We start from the raw sequence: 24,082 nt of genomic DNA, 5'->3' as shown, positions 1-24,082 counted from the left end.
CCCTTTAATAGTATATACAAGGGGTGTCCAAACTTGTTTCAAAGAGGGCCAGATTTGATGAAGTGAATGTGCGCATGGGCCGACCATTTTGCCTGACATTCTTTGAACCATTAAAATTCGGTCTAATGCCCCGTACACACGGTCGGACTTTGTTCGGACATTCCGACAACAAAATCCTAGGATTTTTTCCGACGGATGTTGGCTCAAACTTGTCTTGCATACACACGGTCACACAAAGTTGTCGGAAAATCCGATCGTTCTAAATGCGGTGACGTAAAACACGTACGTCGGGACTATAAACGGGGCAGTGGCCAATAGCTTTCATCTCTTTATTTATTCTGAGCATGCGTGGCACTTTGTCCGTCGGATTTGTGTACACACGATCGGAATTTCCGACAACGGCTTTTGTTGTCGGAAAATGTTATCTCCTGCTCTCCAACTTTGTGTGTCGGAAAATCCGATGGAAAATGTCCGACGGAGCCCACACACGGTCGGAATTTCCAACAACACGCTCCGATCGGACATTTTCCATCGGAAAATCCGACCGTGTGTACGGGGCATAAGTGTGTTCGTTCGACCACTAATACACTGCCCAACAAGAACTCTCTTGCCTTTGTCGCGCTCGTTCCTGACACACAGACGAATGCCCTGCTCTTTAGGGGTACCGTTATTTCTTAATTGTACCCCACACATTGGAAAACGTGGGGTGCTTTTGGTGCAGTGCAATTTAAAAAAAAAAAAAAAAAAAAAAAAAAAAAAAAAGGGTCGGGGACTTCTTTCCCTGCATTTGTGTGGGTAGGGAAGCCCACTGAAATGAATGGACTGCACTACACACAGCACGCAGCCACACAGATGTGAACCAAGGGCTTGTTCACATGTCAGGTTGGAGGGGCAGTAAAACCACATGGTTAAGCTGTTTTTACCACCCCCAACTTCTCCCCCTTTAGCTACAGAGGGAGCAGCTGTGGGTGTACACATGCTGTAGCTGCAGCTGGAGGTATACCCAGGCTGAATGGGGCTGCACTGCAACTATCCCGCAACTGTGTGCATTGCACGGTTGCGGTATAGTGATGCTGCATTTACAGGCTTAAAACAGGTGGTGAGGAGGCAACATAATGCCTCTTTACTGCCTGTCAAATGCCTCTGAAAAGTAATCTGTACATGGATTGCTTTTCAGAGGAGCAGCAGTCCTGGCTGCCATCACAAACAAGCCCTACAAAAGCAGTTCTGATGGTACAGGAATTTTTTTTTTGGGGGGGGGGGGGGGGGGGGGGGCGCAGATTAAAAGTAACATACACACATACAGACATACATACACATGCATACATACACATGCACACACAGACATACACAGACACATGCACCCATACAGACAGACACACATGCACAGACACATGAATAAAGCCCTTTTAAAATGAATCTAGCTTCTAGCACAGTACTGTACCTTTCCGGCTTCCTCATTCAGCCGGGTACTGCACTGTAGGGGGAAGCAGAGAGCACAGCACACTACCCTGCACTTTACTTTCACTTTTGATGCTGACAAAGCTTCTCACAGTGCCGATGTACAGTTCGGCAGGGGATTGGGCTCATCTGACAGCCCTGATCCTGCGGCACACTGGCTGAGAAAGGCTGGTTTAAATAACCAGGCGGGCCGTTCAAAACCGGACCGCGGGCCGGACTTTGGACATGCCTGGTATATACACAGTATATCTCTAAGGCCTCATGCACACGAGACGCCGGTGCAAACTCTGCTGAACGCGTTTTTAAAAGCTGAAACCGGTGTTTAGAAACGCCCGTTTTGCCGCGTTTGCGTCCAGAAGCGTCTGCAGAGCAGAGAATGACATTTTCCGACCTGACTTTGGGGCCCCATATCTCGGGGCCACTTGGTGCTAAGAACCCCAAATTTGGATAGGTTAGTCCAACTGTTCCTAGCACCAAGTGACCCCGAGATATGGCGCCTCAAAGTCGGGTCATAAAATGTTCCTTTAAAAACACTTATAAACGCAAACGCGGTACCCGCGTTTGGCGTCTGAAATGTGGAAAACTTCTGCGTCTGAACCCATTTTTTTGCTTCTGGAAAAACGAGGTTAAAACGCAACTGCCTAAAAACGTCAAAAAATGAGACTGTGTACATGGACACATAGGATAACATTGAATGGGTTCAGGGGCAGTAGAAAAAAAAAAAAAAAAGTGTCCAACTGCCTCTGAACACGCGTTTAACAGTGTCTCGTGTGCATGAGGCCTAAGGCCTCATGCACACGAGACGCCGGTGCAAACTCTGCTGAACACATGTTTTTAAAAGCTGAAACCGGCGTTTAGAAACGCCCGTTTTGCCACGTTTGCATGCCGCGTTTGCGTCTAGAAGCATCTGCAGAGCAGAGAATGACGACATTTTGCGACCAGATTTGGGGGCCCCATATCTCGGGGCCACTTGGTGCTAGGAACCCCAAATTTGGATATGTTATATATATATATATATTGTCCAACTGTGTTAGCACACCAAATATGGGGTTCCTAGCACCAAGTGACCCCGGGATATGGGGCCCCAAAGTCAGGTCACAAAATGTCAAGCACTTTTCTGCAGCAGAGAATGACATTTTATGACCCGATTTTGGGGCACCATATCTTGGGACCACTTGGTGCTAGGATATGTTGTAGTGCTAGTTCCACTGTGTTCAGCCATCAGCCATTTGCGCTGGTCTTATCCTCTCGGCAACAGGTCCTGGGGTGTCGATCCACAGAAACAGCGCTTTTGCGCCCTTTTGAAAGCTATTTATACTAGCTCGTTTGTGAGTATAATTTTTACTGTTTTTATGCTGCATTAAAGTTCATCAGTGGTAATGCACTAGGTTGGTGCGCCCTCTTTCTTTTCTGTTTTTTTTTTAGCTTGAATACCCATTGTTCAAATGAGGGCTGCAAGACGCTAGGCATTACTTCTATAGGTGGCTGCACCACATATCCAGTTCATGGACACCTGAGCGCAGGAGAGGTCTTTTTTCCTGAGTTCCACTGTGTTAGCATGCCAAATTTGGGGTTCCTAGCACCAAGTGGCCCCGAGATATCGGCCAACTAATCGATTATGAAAATAATCGTTAGTTGCAGCCCTAATGGCAGATATTACATTTTGAATAAATATTGCACTTTGTTACAATCCCTTGGCATCTTTTTGGTGAATGATGAGTGCATAACCCAGCTGATAGAAACAACAAGAGTATACAGCGGATTTGCGAGTGACCCTGATATCCAGTGATACACAAGGATAAAGCATTTAATGACATTTTTTAACATAGGGGTCATATCCTTGTGGGAGTGTGAATTTTTTATTCATGTGGTAGCACATACAAGTAAATATACGAAGAGGAATGAAGAATCACAAGCACATGAATTTTGCACTCTTTTTTGGTTTAACACATAGGATCACATTGTGGTATAGATTTGATGAATGTTATGTGTTGATATAAGTGACGCGCCTGCACTTTGAATTATCATTTGATCAATAAAATGAGTACCAAATGGATACAAGGCCAACAAGCACTTGAACAGCCTATCAGGACTATTTAAATTAGAGAAACAGTTTGAAAAGCAGTTGCAAGGAAATTATCTCTGCTGTCTTAGGGATCCTATACAACCCAAGGCTAAAAATCAGCACTTGTAGACGCAACAGGCTGAACCTCTGGTTTCAAAGTGGTGCACACTGCATTAAAACGAGCCGAAATAGTCTCCTATAATTAGGACAGTAATATCAGTAGACAGGGATTTGAGCAACTAAGAACCAGTCTATGGCTGATAACTCAAATCGGCAGGCAAAATAAACAGACTCTGCAGGAGAGTGCATGAAAGCATGACTATGGTATCTGATCAGAAACCCAAGACCCCCCCCCCCCCCCCCCAAAAAAAAAAACCCTGGGTAAATTTGGGTTATTAAAAAAGCAGTATTAAGTGGTCTGCTTTTTTATTTATACCTACAGGTAAGCCTATAATAAGGCTTACCTGTAGGTACAGTAAATCTCCTAAAACATGTTTTAGGAGATATTTACTTTAGAAGCAGCCAGTGACCTCACTGGTGCATGTCATCCATTGAGAGAGCTGTGCCACGGGAGTGATGTCATCTTTGCCATTTTAACGGTTGGAGTCCGCGAACCTAGAAGGAAGACCGGGTCAAGATGGAAGCCTCGTCAGTGGAGACCCAAAAATGGCTTGTTTACATGCTGGGGAAACTGAAGTAACTAAATACTTGCCGCTTCCGGTTTTCTAATACCATAGAGATGATCAGGGAAGATCCGGTCACTGATCACCTCTATGGTAAGGCCAACAGAACCGCCATCTTCAGTCCCAGATTCCCTGGTGGACAGAAGAGCTGGAGAGGCACTGGAGGGCAGACCCTTCCGCTGTCTGTAAAAAGCACTCTAGTGGCTAGGATTGCCTTTACATAAAAGCCCATTGCCAGCAAAAAAAAAAAAAAAAAAAAAAATACAGACCCCACATCTCTCCATAAAGGAGGACCTGTCACATACCATTCCTACTACAAGTGAGGTTTACATTCCTTGTAATTTTATTTTTCAAAAGGGAAAGTTTAAAAATAAAAAATGTAAATAAAACAATTTTTTTTTAAATTAAAGTGCCTCCATCTCTGCGAGCTCTCACGCAGAAGCGAACACATACGTAGATGCGCCCGCATATGTAAACGATGTTCAAACCACACGTGAGGTATCACCGCAAACTTTAGAGCGAGAGCAATAAATCTAGCCAAAGACCACCTCTAACTCTAAACATGTAACCTGTAAACAATTTTGAAAGTGTTACCTATGGAGATTAAGTACCGAAGTTCGGTGCCATACCAGGAGTGTGCGCAATTTTGTGAGGTATCCATTTACTTGGCGTAACTTCTGTCACATTATACAAAAAAAAAAAAAAAATTGGGCCAACTTTCCTTTTTGTTTTTGGGGACGACGACACTGACTGCGCAAATACTGTGCGATATAAAAAGTTGCAACGACGACCATTTTATTCCCAAGGGTATCTGCTAAAAAGATACATTATATATATATATATATATATATATACACATATACATACACACACACATTTACACATACACCCACCGCAGTACATGTGCTGTGTAGGAGGCAGTTCGGAAGTGGTTAAAGTGGATGTCAACACGATTCATGAAATTTGAGATGGGCACATATCTGTAGTGTTTTGTTATCTCTCTTTAAAGCACTACGTCCCGTAGCTGTCTCCTGCTCCATTCTTCTGTTATAAGCCTCATAACTCCTGACAAGTGCTCCATCACATATGATAAAAGCAGTTGGAGTTGTGTTGGGGAGGATGCTGTAAATAGATCAGCAGTGCACTGAACTATTTAAAAAAAGATGAACGTCTATACCTATGAGAAGAGGGTGTGTGTGTGTCTTTCCTCCAATCAGCTGTCTTGGCTGTATGCCCAGGTTTCACTGCAGTGCTAACCTCCTAACACGATGTGCACTTTCTAAACAGTATATAAAGATGAAGACTGCAGATATACATGTAAAAAACTTATGAAGGGAGATTTGTTTCATCCCTGTGCATCATCTGAGGCTGTTCACTTCACTGGGTATATATGTGAGTGTTTACATCCACTTTAATGTTCGTGTATTTTTTTTACTGGAGTTTTCTCATTTCCTAGACATTTGCGGTAATATGTGACAAAACAATGGATCATTATATTCTATAGGATGTTTGCTTTCAGAAAATACATAGTATTGGGGGTTTATGCAGTGTTTATGCATTGTCCAGGGCTAAAACGATTTTTTGCGTGTGCAGAAAAACAGCAACAAAAGGGTTAAAGGGATAAAACATGCTAAAATGTGTATGTATTTCATAGATGCTTATGTTCTTTCATTTTATGCCAACATACTTTCACCAACAGGTTTCTTGCTATGATCCACTCACTGACCTGCAAAATGAGCTCTGTTCACATGTCTTGAAGTTGCTCCTATCAACACTCAGGGCAGGAGTAAGGCAGACTGACAAAACGAGTGTAAGCTCCAGGAGCCTTCATACATAAAAAAAAAAAAAAAAAATGGATTAGTACATTTCGCTAAAAGAGAAACACAGCAAAGCGAATATAAAATAAAAAATAAAAATGCAGGAGAAATTTAAAACATTCTACATGCTTTTTCTGATTGCTCAGTTACATGCAATTATAATCACCTAGTGACAAAAGCAACAAACATATTGGTTTCCATGAGGTACTCTACGCTCACAATGTTCTACTACCTTGCTAAGCAACAGTCTCCAGAGATTGGGCATTATCATGTCACATGGACGCTGTGACTCCTGCCTCCCATGCACTGGCTTAAAAAATAATTCTCTTAGGGATTTAACATTAGCAGGTTTTCTACTAAAAATAATCATATAATAGCTATACTAAATGGTAAATTGGGGCAGAAAAAAAAAACAAAAAAACAAAAAAAAAAACAAACACACACACACACAACCACATTAATAGACTCGCACTAGAAGTTTCATTAAAAAAATGTCTAAATAGTTATATATAGTTCAAGAAACGTACACAAATCTTCTCGGATAGAAAGCAACTTGCAACTTCCGATGGTCAGTACAAGAACATGACAGATGGAAGCGCATCTCCCTACCCCAATAAAGACACTTTATTAAAAGATAAAATCACACAAGCAGGAATGAGTGTAATTTCTGCTTAGGTTTGAGGTCATCTTTGAATAAAAGGGTTTTAATGGGCTATAGAGATGCACTTCCTTCTCTACTCTTGTTATATAGTAACTAACTAGGCAGCTTTCCCTTTGTTTGAAATGGCTGCTTAATAAGTACCTTTTATAAATTTACAAAAACAGTAATAAAAAGTTCAATTAGCGTAAACGCAGCAGACAATAGCAGTTCACCCATTAAAAAAAAAATGCACAAAGCCTGCCTTAGGGTTGTCTTCCAAGATGCCACATATATGTGTACCGGCTTTTGTGATGGAGGTGCACTCCATAGCATGTTTCAGCACAGAGACCAAATTGTCATGGACAGTTCCTTGTCTCATACTAACAGTCAGGAACTTGGGAGACTTGTCCTCTGATCACATGAAGGCTTTGATAGATTGTGATTGTAAAATCTGTCTCTGTACTCTCTTTACTTCCGAATGAAGAAAAAGATACATTGTATATTTTTTTTCCTCATACTCTGAAGAGAAGAATGTAAATAAAACTGTGGGAAATTCAGTGATTAAAATAGCTGGGTCATGGTCATTATATCTTGGTTATGGTTTAAAGAGGAAGTAAACCCTGATGGGTTTTACTTCCTTCCTTTACCCCTGCAAAGTAAAAGTATAATGTGCTAGTATGCATCGCATACTAGCACATTATGTGACACTTAACTGCAAACGAAGCCCAGGCTGTCCCCCACTGGAGGGCGCATCCATGTACGCCCTTCTTCGTTCCGGGGCCGCGGACTCCTGCTCTGTGACTGGCCGGAGCCGCGTGACGTCACTCACTCACATGCAGACGGGAGCCGCCAGTCACTGCACTCGCTCATGAGGAAACAGCACGGATGGGCCGTTTCTTCACTGCGCATGCGCCGATGACCTCATATGTGCAAAACACAGTAAATATCTCCTAAATGGTGTAAGTTTAGGAGATATTTACAGTACCTATAGGTAAGGCTTACCTATAGGTACAAATTCCACAGAGAGGTTTACAGTCTCTTTAAGGTGTGTGTGTAATTATTGCACTATTGTACTATTGTTTCTTGGCCCTACTAATGGTATAAATATACACAATGGGTATTGCCATAAATATCAGGAGAAGGATTATTTATGTTGTGTGGTGTGTTTAGTTTGCGGTGGATTATAATTCTGCTGTTGTGAAAGCCAATCCAGAATGATGCAAAAATCTAGCACTGGTGTCAACACCATCTCTACCTGTACCGAGCAGAAAAATCTCATATCATTTCAAGTGTTGAAACTTTGGCAGGAGCTTTTATGCTGCTGTGGCATGGTCGACCTTACCTCTTGTAGCCATGCAGTATACATTTACAGTATCTCACAAAATTAAGTACACCCCTCACATTTTTGTAAATATTTTATTATATTTTTTCATGTGACAACACTGAAGAAATTACACATTTCTACAATGTAAAGTAGAGAGTGTACAGCTTATAAAACAGTGTAAATTTGCTGTCCCCTCAAAATAACTTAACACACAGCCATTAATATCTAAACCGCTGGCAACAAAAGTGAGTACACCCCTAAGTGAAAATGTCCAAATTAGGCCCAAATTGTCAATATTTTGTGTGGCCATCATTATTTTCCAGCACTGCCTTAACCCTCTTGGGCATGGAGTTCACCAGAGCTTCACAGGTTGCCACTGGAGTCCTCTTCCACTCCTCCATGACGACATCACGGAGCTGGTGTATGTTAGAGACCTTGCGCTCCTCTACCCTCCGTTTTGAGGATGCCCCATAGATGCTCAATAGGGTTTAGGTCTGGAGACATGCTTGGCCAGTCCATCACCTTTGCCCTCAGCTTCTTTAGCAAGGCAGTGGTCATCTAAAGGTGTGTTTGGGGTCGTTATGTTGAAATACTGTGGCCCAGTCTCCAAAGGGAGAGGATCATGCTCTGCTTCAGTATGTCACAGTACACGTTGGCATTCATGGTTCCCTCAATGAACTGTAGTTCCCCAGTGCTGGCAGCACTCATGCAGCCCCAAACCATGACACTCCCACCACCATGCTTGACTGTAGGCAAGACAAACTTGTCTTTGTACTCCATCTCCACACTGAGCATGTGCACTCCACTTCTTTGGTCGACCATGGCGGGGCCTGTTCTGAGTGGAACCTGTCCTGTTAAACCACGGTCTTGGCCACCGTGCTGCAGCTCAGTTTCAGTGTGTTTGCAATCTTCTTATAGCCTAGGCCAGGGATATGCAATTAGCGGACCTCCAGCTGTTGCAAAACTACAAGTCCCACTATGCCTCTGGGTGCCATGCTTGTTGCTCTCAGAGTCTTGCTATGCCTGATGGGAATTTAGTTCTGCAACAGCTGGAGGTCCGCTAATTGCATATCCCTGGCCTAGGCTATCTTTATGTAGAGCAACAATTATTTTTTTCAGATCCTCAAATTTAACACCTACTCCCCATTCACACCTGAGACCTTGTAACATTAACGAGTCACATGACATGAAAAAATGGCTAATTGGGCCCAATTTGGACACATTCACTTAGGGGTGTACTCACTTTTGTTGCCAGCGGTTTAGACATTAATGGCTGTGTATTGAGTTATTTTGAGGGGACAGCAAATTTACACTGTTATACAAGCTGTACACTCACTACTTTACATTATAGCAAAGTGTAATTTCTTCAGTGTTGTCACATGAAAAGATATAACAAAATATTTACAAAAATGTGAGGGGTGTACTCACTTTTGTGAGATACTGTGCATGCCTTTTTTTGAAGCCGATCCAACCGGATCCCACGCTGAGCTATCAGCCACGGCTTCGCTTTGGATGCAGAGGACATGGATAACAAAAGCCCCACAGTAAAGCTATGGGTGACGTCACTTCCCATTAGTTTCACAGGCGTTGCCAGCAGTGTCCTTTGCAGAGCTTCCGCCACTGGCGATCGGAATGCAGGGAGTTTAGTTTTTCCATGTACTTCCACTTTAAAAGGGATTGTAAAGACAGAAGGTTTTTTTTTTTTTTATCTTAATGCGTTCTATTCATTAAGATAAAAAAAAAAACAAAAGAAAAAACCCCTTTGTGTACAGCAGCCCCCATCAGCCCCCCCCCCCCCCCCCATTGGCTGAGACAGCAGCGCTGCGTGTTTGGCTCCCACTGCTGTCACTTAAAATCAGTCAGCCAATCAGGAGCGAGAGGGGGCAGGACCAGGAAGCGGCACGGGGAGCTGTGGCTCGGGTGCCCCCATAGCAAGCTGCTTGCTGTGGGGGCACTTAACAGGAGGGAGGTTCCAGAAGCACAGGAGGAGGATCCGGCTGCTCTGTGCAAAACCACTACACAGGGCAGGCAAGTATAACATGTTTGTAAAGTCTTGTTTAAAAAAAAAAAAAAAAAATCTGTCAAGCCATCAAATGACTGATATCAAGTGTTGGGTAGAAGACTGGTGCAGCTAGAGGCTGCCTAGCGGCAGGTTCCTATGTGGGGAGTGTAGTGAGAACTGCTTCCAATGGGTCGTATACCAATTGTAGGTGGTAAGAGATAGACTCTGTTGGGGGTCTAGGGCTGCTACCTGATAATGACAATTTTGCCATTACCTTAGGGAGCACTTGAGTAACTAGAGAGGAGCTTTTGGTCTCCAAGGTGATTGGATTAAATTACTGATGCTTTAACTGGTCCCATGGCAACTGCAGATCAAAGGTTAAGATGGCAGCTTCCTTGGCTGTAAAGGATAGGAGGGTTTAGTTCCACTTTAAAGCGGTATTAAATTCTAAACCAAATAATGTAGTACATTTTTAGCTTACCAATCATTAGATGTGGTGGTTGAATTCCTTTTATTTTTCAGACTTTCCCTCTATTTTCTTCTGGTGATTTGGCCAGTAACACACCTCCCTGTGTATTGGAGTGCTTACACTCTGGATGAAGGAGCACAGGGGCACCTTTAGACAGCATTGTTAGTCTTAGGTAAGGGGGGAGGGGGAGATTGTTGAACTAGCAAATTTACTTAGATACACGAATAGAGGCTGAACTCCAGCTAAACACTTTATAAGCAGTTACAGCAAACAATTGTTCTTTCTGGGTTAAAGGTTTTACATGAATAAAAGCTGACCATTGTAAGCACTCCTTTCAACGGCAAATGGTTTGTCTCACCTCTCTGACTGCTACATCTATAACACAGCTTGTTTTTTTTTTTTTTTTTTTTTTTACAAAAGACATAATGGCCAGATCGCCAGGTAAACATAAAGTAAAGGGAGCCTAAAAAGAAAACTAATGGAGCTACCACATCTAAGAACTGGTAAGCTGCAATATAATGTTTGCATTTTGATTTAATTCCACTTTTAAGTAGATCCATATTATCTTAAAATTTTACTTGGAAAAATAATGAATTTGTCCCAAACGCCGGATATAAGGGCATGCTGTATGCACAAAGCCAGGAATCTGCAATTCACTGCACATGAATCTTTCAAGTGCACATGTTTTAAATGATTCAATGACAGTGAATGTTACATTCACTAAACTTTTCTCACTATAAATGCACAAAGCAGATAATATACCTCAAAAGGTAACTGAAATCATAGTTGAATTGAAATAAATAATGCTGTAAATGAAAGCTTGATTAACCACTTCAATACGGGGCACTTATACACCTTCCTGCCCAGACCAATTTTCAACTTTCAGCGCTGCCGCAGTTTGAATGACAATTGCGCGGTCATCCATCACTGTACTCAAACTAAATTTTTATCACCACAAATATAGCTTTCTTTTGGTGGTATTTGATCACCTCTGCGGTTTTTATTTTTTGCTAAACAAATAAAAAAAGACTGAAAATTTTGAAAAAAAAATAAAAAGTTTTGCTTTTGTTTCTGTTATAAAAAAGTAAGTTCTCTTTCACTGATGGGCACTGATAAGGCGGCACCAATGAGCGGGCACTGACGATGGGCACTAATATGCGGCACTGATGGGCACTGGTAGGCGGCTCTGATGGGCACTCATGGGTGGCACAGGTGGGCATCCCTGGTGGCACTGGCAGTGGTAGGCATTGTGAGTGGGCACTGATTGGCAGCTGCCTGGGCACAGATTAGTATTTCCCTGGGGGTCTATGAGGGACATACCTGGTGGTCCAGTGTGGATGGCCATCCTGGTGGTCCTGGGCGGGATCCGAGGGGGGTCTGTGCTGATAAACAATCAGCACAGACACGATGCACGCCTCCGGGGGCGTGCAGTGGCTTAATATCCTGAGGACGTCATATGACGCCCAGTCAGGGTATTGAAACCACTTTGCCGCCGTCATTCTGCTATATGGCGGGCAGCAAGTGGTTAACTTAGGCTTTTCGACTACTACTTAAAAGCATCAATCTTCTGACTTAGCAAAATTGGAAAAATGAAGCTGGGAGAATTTTTAGACCCATCCACAGCAGTGATCATATACCAAATTTATTGAGTACCGTAATCACAATATACACCCTGTTCCAAATTATTATGCAAATTCTATTGCAGTGTCACAAAGATTAAATATTTTGTTTTTCAGTTTAACTCATGGATGGCATTGTGTCTCAGGGCTCTTTTGATCTTTGAAAACAATCTCAGACACCTCAAATAATTAGATTGCCAGGTGAGCCCAATTAAAGGAAAAACTACTAAAGGAGGGTGTTCCACATTATTAAGCAGAACACCATTTTCAAGCAATATGGGGAAGAAAAAGGATCTCTCTGCTGCCGAAAAGAGTGAAATAGTTCAATGCCTTGGACGAGGTATGAAAAGATTAGATATTTCACGAAAACTTAGGTGTGATCATCGCACTATTAAGAGATTTGTGGCCGATTCAGAGCACAGACGGGTTTCGTGCAGATAAAGGCACGTTGAGGAAGATTTCTGCCAGATCCAAGCATTGGATCAAGAGAGCAGCTGCTAAAACACCATTACATAGCAGCAAACAGATATTTGAAGCTGCTGGTGCCTCTGGAGTCCCACTGACATCAAGGTGTAGAGTCCTCCAGAGTCTTGCAACTGTGCATAAACCTTTCATTCGGCCACCACTAACCAATGCTCACAAGCAGAAATGGCTGCATTGGGCAGAAAAATACATGAAGACTAATTTTCAAACAGTCCTGTTCACCTACGAGTGCCATGCTACTCTGGATGGTCCAGATGGATGGAGTAGTCCATGGTTGGTGGACGGCCACCCTGTTCCAACAAGGCTGTGACGTCAGCAAGGCGGTGGTGGAGTCATGTTTTTTGGCCAGAATCATGGGAAGAGAGCTGGTTGGCCCTTTTAAGGTACCCAAAGGTGTAAAGATGACCTCTGCAAAGTATGTGGAGTTCCTGACTGACCACTTCCTTCCCTGGTACAGAAAGAAGAACTAGGCTTTCCATAATAAAATCATCTTCACACATGACAATGCACCATTTCATGCTGCAAAGAATACCTCTGCATTAATAGCTGCTATGGGGATAAAAGGAAAGAAAGTCATGGTGTGGCCTCCATCCTCCCCTGACCTCAATCCTATTGAGAACCTTTGGAACATCCTCAAGCAAAAGATCTATGAGGGTGGGAGGCAGTTTACATCTAAACAGCAGCTCTGGGAAGCTATTCTGACATCTTGCAAACAAATTCAAGAAGAAACTGTCCTAAAAACTCACAAGTTCAATGGATTCAAGACTTGTGAAGCTGCTATCAAATAAGGGGTCCTATGTTAAAATGTAACGTGACCTGTTAAAATGTTTAAAAAGTTAAAATGTTGTTCAAGGTTTGATTGAAATAGCTTTTGATTTCAGTAAATATGCTGCAAAACACAACAAACAACAATTTTCAGTTCTTTATAACCTATAAATTGTTTTGAAACTTACTGTGCTTAATAATTTGGAAGAGTGCATTGTTTTTTGTTTTTTTCAAAATAAAAAAAAACTTACAACTGTTATTAGCAGGTTTGTTCAATAAAATCTGAATTGCACTCTTATTAGTTGATAACATGAGAATTATGCTGACTGTTTACATCAATTATTTAGGTAAATGAGAAAAATATCATTGGCATAATTTGCAACAGGGTGTACGTTGCTACGGTAGACCTCTTCACGGTAAACAATGGCAGGAAGTGCCGGGGGCCTGTGCCTTTATCTGCATTACATTGTTTCCTGACATTAGCAGCATGTCTGACACCAAAAAGAAGATCTCTCTCCATGCCGACACTGGCAGGACCCCCCACTGCAGGCTGTGTTCTGTCATTAATAATTGGAGAGAAGGCCAAAAGGGGTTAGGAGAAAGCTTGCCTTTTTTAGGTTAAGTTGTAATTTTTCAGCTCCATCTGCCTTGGTCTGCTGATCATTTTCACATACAGTGATCATTGAAGATATCATTGAAGGCAGTTGGATGCTTTTTTCAACTGCCCCTGGACTCATCCAATGTTATCTCTTGTGTACATGTACACAGGTTTGTTTAATGTTGTTTTTTAGGCAGTTGCGTTTATGGGCTTTTCTTTGAAGGCAAAAAAATGAGTTCAGACGCTGAGTTTGACGTTTCGGAAGCCAAACGCAGCAACTTGTGTTTCGTTTACAGGTGCTTCTAAACGCAAACGCGGCAAAACTGACGTTTTAAATGTGGGTTATTATCTGTCAAGTTAAATCGTTCAGGAGAGGTTGTAAAAACATCCCGTGTACATTATGCCTAAATGTTCTTTGTTATAAAAAAAAAAAAAAAACACACACAACATGTCATACTTGCCTCCTCTGTGCAAGCGTTTTGCACAGGGCGGCACCAATCCTCCTTTTCTGGGGTCCCCTGGCGGCGCTCCTGGCTCCTCTTCATCAAATGTGTCCCCACGGAGAGCTGCATTCCATGGGGGCTCCCGAGTCCTGCTGCTGCGTCCACTGACCCAGACACCAGGACTCGCCCCGCTCCCGGATCACTGAATTTGATTGACAGCAGCGGGAGCCAATGGCTCCGGCTGATATCAATCTATCCAATGCGGACCCGAGGCAGCAGCTGGAGCTGCTGGGCTCGTTCGTGGCTGGAACAATCGGGTTCAGGTAAGAAAAAGGGGGGGGGCCCAACTGCACCACCGTAGGTTTTTCACTTTAATGCATGGAATGCATTAAGGTGAAAAACCCCAAATCTTTATAACTCCTTTAAGGGCTCCCTTGCAACTTGTATGGTTACAATCAAACATACCACTGTATATAAGCTGCCAGTACAACTTATATTTAACAAAATTTCTTCAGGAACATAAAATAAACCTTTTGGGCATTGGGGACATACTAACTTGTAATAATTAGTGAAGAGTATGACTAAACCTCTTTCCTTTATCATTATGACACTCGGCTAAAAAGACAGGGACGTAAAACAGACCACGCTACTGGATCAGCAGCCATGATAAATGGGATCCATTTACAGAGGGGAAGACAAGATCAGCCAGGTATTGTACAACATAGAAAGGGACAATTTACATGGCAAAAGCACTGCGCTATAACTTGTCCCTTAAAGGGACAGGAGCACTTTTTTTTAGGGTTACAACCATTTTAAGTTTTACCTTATTTACTAACCACAATGAACATTCACTTTCACAAGCAGACACTCTCTGATCCTTTCGTTAATTAACCCCAGTCAGTATGTTGGTCTGATAAGGATTTGTTTGTAATGACTTTTCTTTTGAATACACAAGCAATTTCATGAGCAAAATTTACACTGTATGAACACCATCAGTTAATAATAAACCTCAGAAGTACAAGATGTTGGGCAACCTCTGCTCAGCTTATTTTATAACACAGGGTTCTGCCAGCGATATTAACAACCAAGTGATTATTCTACTTTCTGTAGTTGGTAATGTAGAAAAATGTAATGGCTTTATGGCTGGTGGCAATATCGGTGGATCTTTGTACGTAGGATATAATCCCACTGCTTAAGAGATTTCCTACATACTACACCTTTATAATCCTATCTTCCCTTCCCGCTAAACAGGATATTGAATGGCTTCTAAAGACATCAGTTTCCAAACCACAAATAAAAATGTACGCTTTTAGACAAAAGTACGCCATCACATTAGCTTGGACTCGTGCTCGTTATTTGACATCCCGATGCATGTAAAGCCAAACTCTGGGATAGTTTAAAATCTCTCGCCATTCCTTCCCGTCTTTTGCCACAGTAAAAACTGACATGTTATTTATTCCACACTTATAGGTTTAGTAAAAGTCACTTTTGAAAGTTTGGGATGTCATTGTTTAATCCAGGAAAAAGCAGCTGTCGAGGCAGCATGAGGAGAGATGAAGGAAGTGTCTACGTCACTTCCTTGTGGTGTTCTGCACTGCTGTATTGAACTATAACTCCCATCATGCAACAGAGACAGGAGTCTTCTGGCCTATCAATCATTGGTCACATTAGTGGAGGGAGTAGACCAGGATTCTGAAATGGGGTCCTCCCACTACAGCTTGCCCCAATGTAATGACATTGCTGCCAGTAAAAATAACTACAGTGAGGATGTTACAGAACCAGTGGCCCAGGAAAGGAGCAGACACAATGGTCACTGGTCACATCATACAAAACAAAAAAAAGGGGGGGGACACAATGTCCTCATTCATAGTTGCTGCAGCATTACATTCACAGTGTTTGCAATAGGTAAGACATAGCCATTATAAGTACACATGAAAGCTCCTTTCCAGGGCACAGCTTTAACATATTACAAAACATCTGAAATAATGTGAGATTTTCTGCTTGGTTCAGGTAGAGATGCTGTTCACGCTTGTGCAAGATTGCTGTATCATTCTGGAACGCATTTCACAACAGCAGTATTGCCATAATAACTGAAGGTCAGCATTGCCTTTCATTTTTCTAGCACACTTATACTAATTCCTAAACTTCAAACTAGAGATGCACCAAAATTTTAGTGGCTGAAACATATCGGCCGAAAATAGTGTTTTCGGCATTTTGTTTTGGCGATAGAGAAAAAAAAAAAGTGGATAATGGCGCCAAAAACGCATTTGATTTTGCCACAATTTATTATAGGTCATGTGACTCAAAAAAAAGGTTATTCATGTGTTCTTGCTGCGTTTTCAACGGAGAGGTGTTTTTTGGTGCAGTTTTTTTAACTGACCAAAAATGCAGCTAGCAAGATTTTTAACACCACAACGGAAGCGCAATAGACCAATGTGAAGACATACATAGAATTTAAAAGGTTGCACTAAAGGTGTCGATAATGGGCGACAAATTCATTTTAGTGTCATGAATTTAAATGAATAAGTCAAATATAAATACAATCATATCTAAAAATATATGTTTTTAAAAAACGTATTTTCAGTTTTGGCCAAGTGCATCCTGTATTTTGGGTTTTGGCACCAAAACTTCTATTCAGAGCCTTAAAAAAAAAAAAAAAAAAAAAAAAGAGAAAATGTGACTATGCCTCTTTAACTGCTTCCATATCGGGCACTTTCACCCCCTTCCTGCTCAAGAAAATTTTCAGCTTTCAGTGCTCGCACACTTTGAATGACAACTGCATGGTCATGCAATGCTGTACACAAATTACATTTTTATCATTTTTTTTCCCCACACAAATAGAGCTTTCTTTTGGTGGTATTTAAACACCAATTTGTTTTTGTTTTTTTTGCTAAAAAAGAAAAAGGCCGAAAATATTGAGAAGATAAAAAAAATAAATAAAAAGTTGTTCAGAGTTTGTTAGAAAATTTTGTAAACAAGTAATTTTTCTCCTTCACTGACGAGAGGCGCTAATATGTAGCACTGATGGGCATGGATAGGCGGCACTGATAAGCATGTAAAGTGGTTTTAAACACTTACACGCCACTTTTACCTACAGGTAAGCCTATAATGAGGCTTACCTGTAGGTACTGGAAATATCTCCTAAACCTGCACGCTTGCGTCAACAACATCAGCGCATGCACACTGAAGAAAAGTCACGGTCGTTTCTTCAGCAGCATGCCGTGACCATCAGATACCACACACATGTGCGACGACACAGAGCTGGAGTCCATGGCCCCGGAAGAGGGGTGAAGATGGACACGCCCACCAGCAGGGACCTCAGAGGACACCGCAGGCTTCATTTGCAGTTAAGTGCAACATACTGGGCTAGTATGTTATGCATACTAGCCTATTATGCCTTTACTTTGCAGGGAAAAAAAAAAAGGGGAAGTAAAAACCATCAGGGTTTACTTCCTCTTTAAAAGGCAGCACAAACTGGCATCACTGATGGGCACTGTTGGGGGATGCATGGATGATCAGTGCCCCGATTATCTGTACAAGTCTCCCCTGTGAGGAAATGTCAGAAATGCCACTGATCAGCTCTCTTCTCCTCACACGCTGTCAGTGAGAGGAGAGGCGGTAACTAGCATTTCCTTGTTTACAAGTGATCAGCTGTGATTGGACAGAGATGATCACATGGGTAAAGATCATCGTCATTGACTCTTTACCAAGATGGGGGTTGCGCCTTTTCCCAGGGACATAGCATGCCTCTGATTGCCGCAGGCGAGCAAGCATGGCGAGACTGGGGCGACGTCATAACATCATCCTAGAATGAGGGAGCCACCCTGCCACTGTCATATGTCTATAATGGTGGACGGGAGGTGGTTAATCACATGATCTCTGCTGACTTTTGGCATTGAAAAGGCAAGAACTTCAGTTTCAAAGCAAAAAAAGAAAAGAGGCAAAATGCCAAAAGGAAATCTCAACTACTCCTAAATATCAATGCCTGTAGTCCCTCCAGGAAATGTAATGGCCATACCTTGGCCTGAACCTTCAATGGGAATTTTTTTAAAAAGACAGTCACACCGTCAAAGTTCAGTATCTCAGATTATAAATAAAAATCAGAGACACCAGAACTTAGTTGTCCTCTGAGTTATATGTAATCATATAAGACAATTCATGGAAACCACAAAGACACTCTTCCATGAGGACAAGTCAGTGATGAAGGTATAAATTTTTATTAACAACTATCCAAAAGATTGAAAATACTACATCTTAAATATATAAATATCACTGAACAACCCTATTTCCCAATTTACATTAAAAAGACCTAATGTCTGGAGAAGGTATAGGTGGCCACCAATTTCTAAATAAAGCTCATGCAACACTCATTCTCACATACACACACACTGAGAGATCTTGATCGCTCATAAGATCTGTTTAAATTGTGGATGTGCACATCAGGTGATCAAAAATGTTAATCAATAAAAAAGACTGATATAGATAGTGTTGATGAGCAGTCTCGATCACGGATGGTATAGTAACAGTTTATGACAATCATATAGATAATATAAAGTGCGAGTGTGATGAGGTAATTCCTTATTGCTTCCGTGAAACTAGTTTATGACATTTGCAGCTTCAGTTTCACCATATAGCAAAAGTCTGTTCAAAGGTAACCAGAAATTAAAATGGCACAGCAGATATTATACAGCATCTAAGCGAGATTTAAGAAATAAACAGCTAATGAACACAAGCATTGTGAAAGCGGGAAGCTGCACAGAGATCAGTAAGAGGGACTCCGCACTTCAGCTCCAGTGACAGCTACTTATAGACCGGTGAGGTCTCTTTTGAATACCGCCCTCTGTATACTGGATCTTCTGATATCTGACATGATGGGCTGCTTGATGAACCGCTCCAGCTGATGGTAAAGTCAGATTTCTTAAATCTCGCTTAGATGCTGTATAATATCTGCTATGCCATTTTAATTTCTGGTTACCTTTGAACAGACTTTTGCTATAGGTTTGAGGCCTCATTCACATTTGCAATTATAGTTATGGCGCAATTTCCAGCAGCAAGAATTAGAGAATTTCTGCAGACAGAATGACAGGCGTCTGCAAATAACTGACCACTCCACCTATAAAAAGCTAAGACAGGCTGAGTGATCTGTCACTGTGATAAATGAACGGACAGTGATGCTTGTTCATTCAGAATAGTAAAAGATCATTCAGAGCTGTGGCTCTGTGTAATGTATCTACAGCTGCTTTTACTTCACACAGAGCACAGGCAGATACTTTACACAGAGCCACAGCTCTGAATGGTCTTTTATGGTTATGAATGAACAAGTGGCACTGAGCGTTCAATTATCACTATGACATCAGCCTGTCATTGCTTTGCATAGGCGGAGCGGCTGCATTTGTCCGCAAATACTATTCATGCTGTTCTGTCTGCAGGAACCCTCTAATTCTTGCCACCAGAAATCACACTGTAGCCAAGTATGAATGGGGCCTTCAACCTAAAGCTGTAATGAATTCTTCTGGAATGGATAAAGATGAACGGAAGTACCGTCACTTGCCATTCATGGAGCAATGCCAAAATCAGCAGAGATCATATAAAAAAAAAAAAAAAAAAAGCATTAGGCATAGACAGGGGGGTGGACTCTGCTGGCTGTACCTCCTCCCCCAGGAACACCTATAATCTTCAATAAGGGAGTGAAGTTACAGCCAGCATGCAGAGGTGTGTTTTGAGGACAAAGGGGCCCCCAATAAAAATTGGACCGACTACTATATGCACTTGGTCCTCTGGGGAGTTAAAGTGTTACTAAACCCACAACAGTAAAAGCTGTCTGTATATGCAGTAAAGCATGCTCGTTATACTCAGGGGTAACCTAAGGGGTTAATCCTACACATTGCGTAAAAAGGCTGTTTGATCCTCTCTTCTCTGATCTCCCATTTCTTCCACTGCCTGCCCCCCCAGTTTGGTGTGTTTTGCTAGAGAGAGTACTTTTTTTTTTGGGGGGGGGGGGGGGGGGGGGGGGGGGAGTGTGCATGCGATCCGCAGGGCCAATCACCACTGCAGAGGGTCAGGGGATCATACAGTCTCAGAGAGAGTAGAATGAAAACTCCTCCTACAAGCTTTAACCAGACATTGATATACGTCACAAAACTGTTATATACTGCTAATGAGAAAGGGTAATTATCAGTTTATAGTACAGCTGCACAATTCTGGCTAAAATGAGAATCACAATTTTTTTGCTTAGAAGATAGATCACGATTCTCATGGTGTATCATCATTTTTCACATTAAAACAAAAAAAATTGGGCTAACTTTACTGTTTTGTTTTTTTTTTTTTTTGTTTTTTTTTTAAATTCATTTAGGTGTATTTTTTCCAAAAAAAAATGTGTTTGAAAGACCGCTGGGCAAATACAGTGTGACATAAAATATTGCAGCAACTTAAGAAACAAGTGTCAGAAAAAGATTTAGACTTTAAGTGGTTAAACTTCCTGCATTTACACGTTGTTAAAAACTTGGCAGACTGCCTGGATTTTTTCTTTACAGGGAAGTTTATCGTTTGATCTAAGGAGGAAGTGTTAGTTACAATGTTTCAAGTCAAAAACTTGGCAGACTGCCGGGATGTTTTCTTTTGACAGCTGAGTGAGCAGATAAGTCTCTCCACTTGTTATATGAAAGAATCCGCAAACTCTGCAATAATATAAATAAATAGTCGGGGGGGGGGGGGGGGGGGTTGAATTGAGATCACAATTTTTTAACGATTAACTGTGCAGCTCTAGTTTATAGTTACTAAAATGTTGGAAGGTAACATGGTTTAATATCATATTTCTGGAGTTTTACTGCCTGGTTGATACAGCCATTTGGCCGATGTTGGCAATTGCTGTCTTGGAATGCCAGTACAGAAAGTTTACCCAGCAGGGTGTTCGTGACGAGGAGACTTTTCCTTTTCTTGGGAGAGTGCATGTGATCAGCACAGGGCCAATCAGCACTACCCAGACAGAGGGTCATACAGCCTCATAGGACAGAGTAGAATGAAAACTCCTCATACAAGCTTTAACCAGTCACTGATAGAAGTCACAAGACTGTTATATACTGCTGATGAGAAAAGGTATTTATCAGTTTATAGTTACTAAAATAATAGCATTCCTGTTTACTGTGGGAGAGCAGATAGTGAATGCAGGGTCCTGGGTTTAGTAACACTTTAAAGTGGTTTTTCACCCTGAGAACAAAAAAATAAAAGTCAGCAGCTACAAATACTGTAGCTGCTGACGAAGGATGAGCTCAGGCATGTTCGCACAACCCACGTGCAGAGCCCGCCAGGAAGTCGACGCTGCGCTAATCACAAGCAGTGAGACATTTCCCGATCTCTGCAGCCGCGCATCGGGACAACATCTACTGCCTGTGATTAGTGCAGTGCTGACTTCCTGGCAGGCTTGGCATGTGGGCTGTGCGAACACACCAGAGCTCATCTTTACTGCTGACTGTTAATTAAAAAAAAGGACACTTGCGTGTCCAAGGAATTCCAGAACCGTCCTCACCTGAGCCAGTTCTTCATTGGTCTTCAGGTCCCTGGCATCTTTAGTGTGTCGCTTCAAAGCCGGCTTCCGACTGTGCACGCGCGAGCAACACTGTGCTTTATGAATGGTCCAGCAGTCCTCTGGGGCCTGTGCCGTGTCCCAGAAGGCTGTGGGCAAGTGGGGGGTGGGGCAGTAGAACTAACATTTAGATCACCTAGGCAATCTGAGTGCAAGTGGGTCAAACCACGTAGTACCAACTCCATCTGTCCAAAAGGGAGCAGAGCAGGGAGGGGGCGAAAAAAGCAGAAGTTCCCCTTTTGGGTGAGGTTCTGCTTTAAAGAAAATGTGAAACATTTAAACAATATTTTTCTATTTGGCCTCATTCACACAGGTGTAGTACGGCGTACAGCCAGGTGAGGGCTGTGTTTACCTGTGTGGGGGGGGTTCCAGCAATCCCATTCATGTCAGTAGGGATGAAGCGGTTACACATCCACTGCTCCCTATTTGATATCCATGCAGGTGTGAGCTGCGGACGCACGCTGTGTGCTCAGTGCCATACACCTGTATGGATATTAGATTGGGAGCGCTGGATGTGTAATCGCTTCATCCCTACTGACATGAATGGGACTTCCTGTACAGGATTCATGGCACCCCGGCTTCTCCCCACACAGGCGGACACAACCCTCATCTGGGTGTACGTTGTAATGTACCCCCCATGTGAATGAACTCTTATTACCCCGGGAATTCCCATACACACCCACCGACACCTTCCCCGGGGAATGTACCAGCACTGGAAACCCCCAACTAGACACAGGGAGGAGGAGGAGGGCTGGGTCTTCTCAATGATATCCCTGTGGGGGGGCTCACATTACAGAACCCCTCCCCCTATGTCAGTGTACAGGGGGAGACGTCTGCAGGTATACAATGACTAACCCACCGAAACAATGGCGGCTCCCCCCCTCCTACACACCACACACCGCCACCCAGGACAGCAGCTCTAATCATTCCCGCCATACAAAACGTCACACCTTCCCCCCCATTCACACTACACAGAGGAGCCTGCTCCCCTCACACACGGCCCGTTCTCACCTCCACACCGCCGCCATCTTGGATCCGCTCTCACCCTCCGCCCCGCCCACAGCTAGCCGGCTCGCTGACAGAGACCACGCCCAATCTGTGGACGTCAAAATCTCTTCACTGGCGCTTCCCGTTGACACGTCACCTCGTCTGGTTGGTCAAGTTCTAGTTTAATCCCAATGAGACACGCCCCCGCATGGAGAGCTGAAGGCGACGGCGGCGCTCAGAGATGATTGGGGGAGCAGTGCAGACAAAGGGAGGGCTGATAATGTGATAGGCTGGAGCAGAGGGGTCAGGTGTAATATTGTCATCACTGCTGACTGTTCTGTACAGCAGCCTCAGTCCCAGCATTGCTGGGAGTGAGAGATAATGAGGAGCACGTGGTTAGTATGTCTCCCTAGATTCCATGTCTGGGGTCCTTGGGTTCGAATCCCAGCCAAGACATCTACATGTACTCACTGTGTGGGGGCTTCCTCCTGCTGGTAGTTTACCTGGATCCTCTCTAAAGCATCTTGCACACTATACTCCTGTTTGAGCATCTACTTTTTTCCAGACTTTTTTTTTTTTTTTAATGTATATGCCTGCGCACAAATTCGCCCGCACAAAAACATTCTCGCCTTTTTGTTCTGCACAATTTGCAAATTAACATTTGCATGCATTTGCACACATGAGGCGTAAATTACTGACCAAAAATGCAGATTTTTCTTCTTTTTTTTTTTTTTTACTGAAGAATGCACGGCTCTTATTTACACGCCTCTGTGCATAGGCACATTACAATTAATGGGCTGTATTTTAGCTCAGTAAAAAAAATAAGCTGTATTGAGCTTTTTCAAGCTGCAGTATGCAAGAGGCCTTATGGTTTTTAATGTGCATGTGAGATAGAGTCTTTAGTTTGGGGTACATAAAAAAATCTTCATACTTAACGCTATGCTGCTGCTGTCCCGCATTGGCACTAAGAACTGAGGGGTCACATGACCACTAATCACTCAGTCCAAGAGGAGAGCATTGACTGTCAGTCACCCCTCTCAACTCTGCCCTTCCAGCACTCACTGGACTGTGTGCTGAGAGGCGGAGCCAGCTGTCAATCAGGCAGCTTGGTGGATCTTGACAATACGCTCCGGGCCCTTCCAGA

At 42.7% G+C, this 24,082-nt stretch overlaps 1 protein-coding gene across 2 annotated transcripts in view; it reads right to left on the bottom strand.

The window, feature by feature from the left end:
- GANAB (glucosidase II alpha subunit) overlaps positions 1–23,113 on the bottom strand; it is a 69,739-nt gene extending 46,626 nt beyond the window's left edge. Inside the window, exons 1-2 of one of the 2 annotated variants that reach the window (XM_073605297.1) lie at positions 22,963–23,113; positions 5,936–6,034 (exon numbers count right to left, since the gene is read on the bottom strand). In XM_073605297.1, coding sequence (XP_073461398.1) covers positions 5,936–6,034; positions 22,963–22,979 — 116 coding nt within the window. In that variant the 5' untranslated portion in view covers positions 22,980–23,113. The remainder of the gene's footprint in view (positions 1–5,935; positions 6,035–22,962) is intronic. The other variant, XM_073605298.1, reaches the window with a different exon arrangement.
- Positions 23,114–24,082: the final 969 nt, after the last annotated feature.

This window comes from Aquarana catesbeiana, linkage group LG11 (assembly GCF_042186555.1).
Source record: "Aquarana catesbeiana isolate 2022-GZ linkage group LG11, ASM4218655v1, whole genome shotgun sequence".
NCBI classification, from domain to species: domain Eukaryota; kingdom Metazoa; phylum Chordata; class Amphibia; order Anura; family Ranidae; genus Aquarana; species Aquarana catesbeiana.
This window is presented reverse-complemented; position numbering and strand designations above follow the sequence as displayed.